We start from the raw sequence: 3,907 nt of genomic DNA, 5'->3' as shown, positions 1-3,907 counted from the left end.
CTCTAATGCATCACCGCGTCATTTCTCAACATTCCTATCACCGGGAATGTATGTTTGAACCTTCGCTCTCGGTAAATGAGGCGGCCTCGTGTCATAACACTATGGGTTCAACCTTTCCTTTAAAACGATTTATGTATTGTGACTTTCGAAAGTTTTTATTAGATTTCGCTTGTACCGTAATTGTTATCAGTAGCCAATTGCCAATTTTAGCATTTAATGAGTGTCGCATTAGATTAACATAATCTAAAGTAATATAGAGAATATTTATTCGTATTGTAAAAGATATAACTACCTCCACAGTTTTACATGCTTCGCTAGTTTGTCCTACAAAGTTGCACACAATTTATGGCCATTTTCATTGGGTAACTTGAAATAAAACAGCAGTAAACAATATATTAATATATTTCATTACCAAAACTTAATAAATAACAAAATCAGTTCTTTAATTCAGTCCGTTTAAAAAACAACCAAGTGTTCCCTTATTGCATTTCAATTTCATTATTGTCCGTCCTCTTTGACGTGTCGCTCTGACCAATCAACATGTACTGAATCTCCTCCAAAGTTTTACCTTTGGTCTCCGGAACAAATTTAATAATAAATATCAACCCTGTCATAGTACATACCGAAAAACAAAAGAACGGAACATACATGTTACCAAATTGGTTAATGGTAAACTGGAAGAACTTTGAACATAAAGTACCCATCAAAACGGAAAATGTATCAGCCAGGCACAAAGCTTTCGCCTTAACTGTAGTCGGAAACAATTCACTGAGCATTGTGACAGGACCAAAGGCCAAACCGATGCTGAACAAAATGTTATAGCACACCAAAGCTGTAATTGGTAGCCAGAAGAAAGTCTCAGCAAAACCATGAATGATTTCCTTCAAATAAAAATGCATGGCAAGAGAGAAAACAGCTATTGAGCAACCCAGGGTTGAAGTAATTAACAGCCAGCGTTTTCCAAATCTATCGACTATAAAAAAGGTTGTAGCACCGACAGCCAGAAGCTCCACAGTGGAATAAATAATTACAGAAATGGACGGATCAATAGTGGTACCAGCTTCTTGGAAAATAGTTTCAGTATAAAACAGACAAGGATTCTTCCCACTGAACTTGTTGGTCATGCATATTATGACGAAAATGTAGCAGGCCTTTCTGTTACTGGATTCCGTGAAAAGATCCAAGAAACTGGCCTTCTTGGAGTTCTCCTGTCTGGACACAGCCTTGCACAACGCCTCCATTTCCTCATCAATGTTGTTGGTGCCCCGCAACACTTGAAGGGAAGTCTTGGCGTCCCTGTAGTTGTGCTTTTTGATGTAATAATAGGGCGACTCCGGCATGCAAATGAAGGCCGTGAAATGAATCAGCGGCACGAAGCTGCAGATCAAACTCGAGGTGAAAATATCAGTCATAGAACCCACAATGTTGATCATGAGCGTTCCCGAAATGCCGGCCAGGGCGATGGTGGATGTGAGGAAGCCTCGGATGGAGGGATCGGATATTTCTCCAACGTACATGGGCAACGCGGTGTACAGGGCCCCCTCGGCAGCGCCGATGATGAACCTTAATCCGGTAATGACCCAGATCGACTCGGCGAACGCGATCCCGATGCAGGAGAAGAATACAACAGGTGCCATCAGAAGTGTTGTGAATTTTCTTCCAATTTTGTCCGCCAGTATAGCCGCGATTATGGCACCAGGGGGGGCGCCTAATAAGGGGGCCACGGCACACCATGATCCTTCGTCGTTCGTGGTCGGTATGTGAGATGAATTGGATGTTAATTTCGGCAGATACGGGGACGTCCAGCCCAGGTTAATGCCGGAACTTATAATAGAGAAGGCTCCTGGAAGAGATAAATAAAACTGTGATTGTGCCGTCCGTTTCTTATTTTTTTTTTCAGCCGGCACGAATTACGACGGAATTTATTGTGGCTCATTTTATCGATCCGTTATACGAAACTGAGAAGGCGGCTTTATTTTTATCATGCAAAATTATATTTGGTCATAATTGGTTTGTACAGTTATCGACGTTTTACTTTCGGTGTAGTATTACACGAGGCGAGATAATGGTGCAATTTTTACCTGCAAGGGTGGCCAAATATTGGAACAGCCTTCCTTTGTTGTAAAAAAACCCCAACTGCATCTTGTCTTCGTCAGCCACTCGAACGGAATGGTGTCATTATTACTTACGGAATACTTTTAACAAACGCGACTAATTCCTGAATACGCGTCCTTAATAGAAAGGATTAAGTCATAATCCAAAAACAAATAGGATTTAATGAATTACTTTACAGTTTGTTCTTGTTATTTTTGGACTAGGCTTAGTGGGCCTTTGTTAAGAGCGTTTGGTTGCGTCAAACATGTTTGTAAATATTTGTGGCCAAACCGTAATATACCAATGTTTATTAACTTGAATGTAATGTTTTGGTATTTTTAATTTGAAATAATTTGAAGACTTTATATTCCCGGAATTAACTTTTTTTTAATCAAAGTCCTTGAACCTTCTTATCTTTTTTTTTCACTTACGTAACTTTTTTTAATGTAACTATGTAAGGAAATTTTTGATACGTCAAAATCTAATCTAATTTCTAATATTTATCTACTTAGAAACTATGTAATCTAATGTATAATTTTATCTACATAGAAACTACAATTATATGGCTTCCGTTTCATATTTTTAAAACTTTTTCATTGTCTTGGCTAGACGAATTGGACAAAGAAGACACACAAGGCCCCATTGTTACGCTCATCTAATTATTATTCCAGAAAACAATCGTACAAAATGCACTTGAACCCGACTAATTAATATTAAAGTTGAAAAATAACTCTTGTAACCTGCAATTAGTTTTTGTTCGTGAACAGATGATTGCTGTACATCTCCTCCATTTATCTAATTGACAGTCTTTGTCCACCATTTGTCGGAGGCCCGGTGAAAAACTAACAATGGGAATAAAAGAAATAATTACACAAAAATTTGGTGACGTAACGGGGGAGAAATATTTCATAACAACATCGGTAAAAAAATGGATATAAAAACGGAATCCCGACGTACAAGTGTTGGCGTATAATTGGCGGGATTGTTTTGCTTGGAAAAAGCACGGGAGAATGTGCGTAAGTAAATAAACATGTTGTAATAGGGAATAGTAAATCATTGAAAAAAGGTGATGGAAGTTGTCGAGCAGGATTAGGTTAGGCCGTCCGCGCTCGTACGTTACCGGACATAAAAGATTTCGTTATAAAAATTAATTTTATTGGAAGCACGTACCGAGAACTGGTGTTTAACCGTTTAATTTAAATCTCCCATTCTATTATCCTTAATGGTTATCTTATCTCGGCAGCGGAACAACAGTTATTATTAGAGACGGCCGATGGTGGCTGACAAATCAAAAATGGAGAAATTTTTTGCCGTTTTGCCGTTTCGCCGTGCTGCTGGTCGTTCTATAAAAGATGAGAGTCGTTAGATGGCATTTCAGCGTATTTACCGGCTGTAATTGTTATGGGATGTGCAAAAAGTTGATATGTCATGTTTGTATGTCCCAGAGTGCGCTGGCTCGTAATTGCGGAAAACCAGCTATGCGAATTAAACGTCTTAATTTTCTCTTTCTCCGAATTCTCACGCGATACACACTTTCAGTCGTTCAGTATTTTTGTCAAACTGAAACAAACACGCATCTTATAAATAGATATTTCTAGTTACACAATTTCTAATCGAGATAATAACTTACATTATTTACTATTAAGAGATTTTATTAATTTTCTTGTTGAATTTCTTATCAAGATTTCAAAAGACCTTTCTTTAAACATTTTGATAATTTGCTTCTAGAATTTTAAAGAAATTTGTTGTCAATTGTCAGTAAAAACGAATAAAAACTTACTTTAATTTATTTTATTTAATTTTTTACTCCAAA

General features: G+C 37.6%; 1 protein-coding gene across 1 annotated transcript; it reads right to left on the bottom strand.

Moving 5' to 3' along the window:
• Positions 1-384: 384 nt before the first annotated feature.
• On the bottom strand, positions 385-2,185 carry LOC109604224 (facilitated trehalose transporter Tret1-like). Its single transcript, XM_020020752.2, has 2 exons — positions 2,082-2,185; positions 385-1,843 (listed from the first exon to the last, which is right to left on the bottom strand). The coding sequence occupies exons 1-2, from the start codon at positions 2,140-2,142 to the stop codon at positions 480-482; spliced, it is 1,425 nt and encodes a 474-aa protein (XP_019876311.1). The 5' UTR covers positions 2,143-2,185; the 3' UTR covers positions 385-479.
• Between the last annotated feature and the right edge of the window lie 1,722 nt (positions 2,186-3,907).

This window comes from Aethina tumida, chromosome 7 (assembly GCF_024364675.1).
Source record: "Aethina tumida isolate Nest 87 chromosome 7, icAetTumi1.1, whole genome shotgun sequence".
Taxonomy (NCBI): Eukaryota; Metazoa; Arthropoda; class Insecta; order Coleoptera; family Nitidulidae; genus Aethina; species Aethina tumida.
Note: the sequence above shows the minus strand (reverse complement) of the source record. Positions and strands in the feature narration are given on the sequence as shown.

Coding starts and splice junctions, on each gene's coding strand:
- LOC109604224 (XM_020020752.2), bottom strand. CDS start 2,142: ATGCAGTTGGGGTTTTTTTACAACAAAGGAAGGCTGTTCCAATATTTG. Junction 1,844..2,081: donor ATATTTGGCCACCCTTGCAG/GTAAAAATTGCA, acceptor TATCTCTTCCAG/GAGCCTTCTCTATTATAAGT.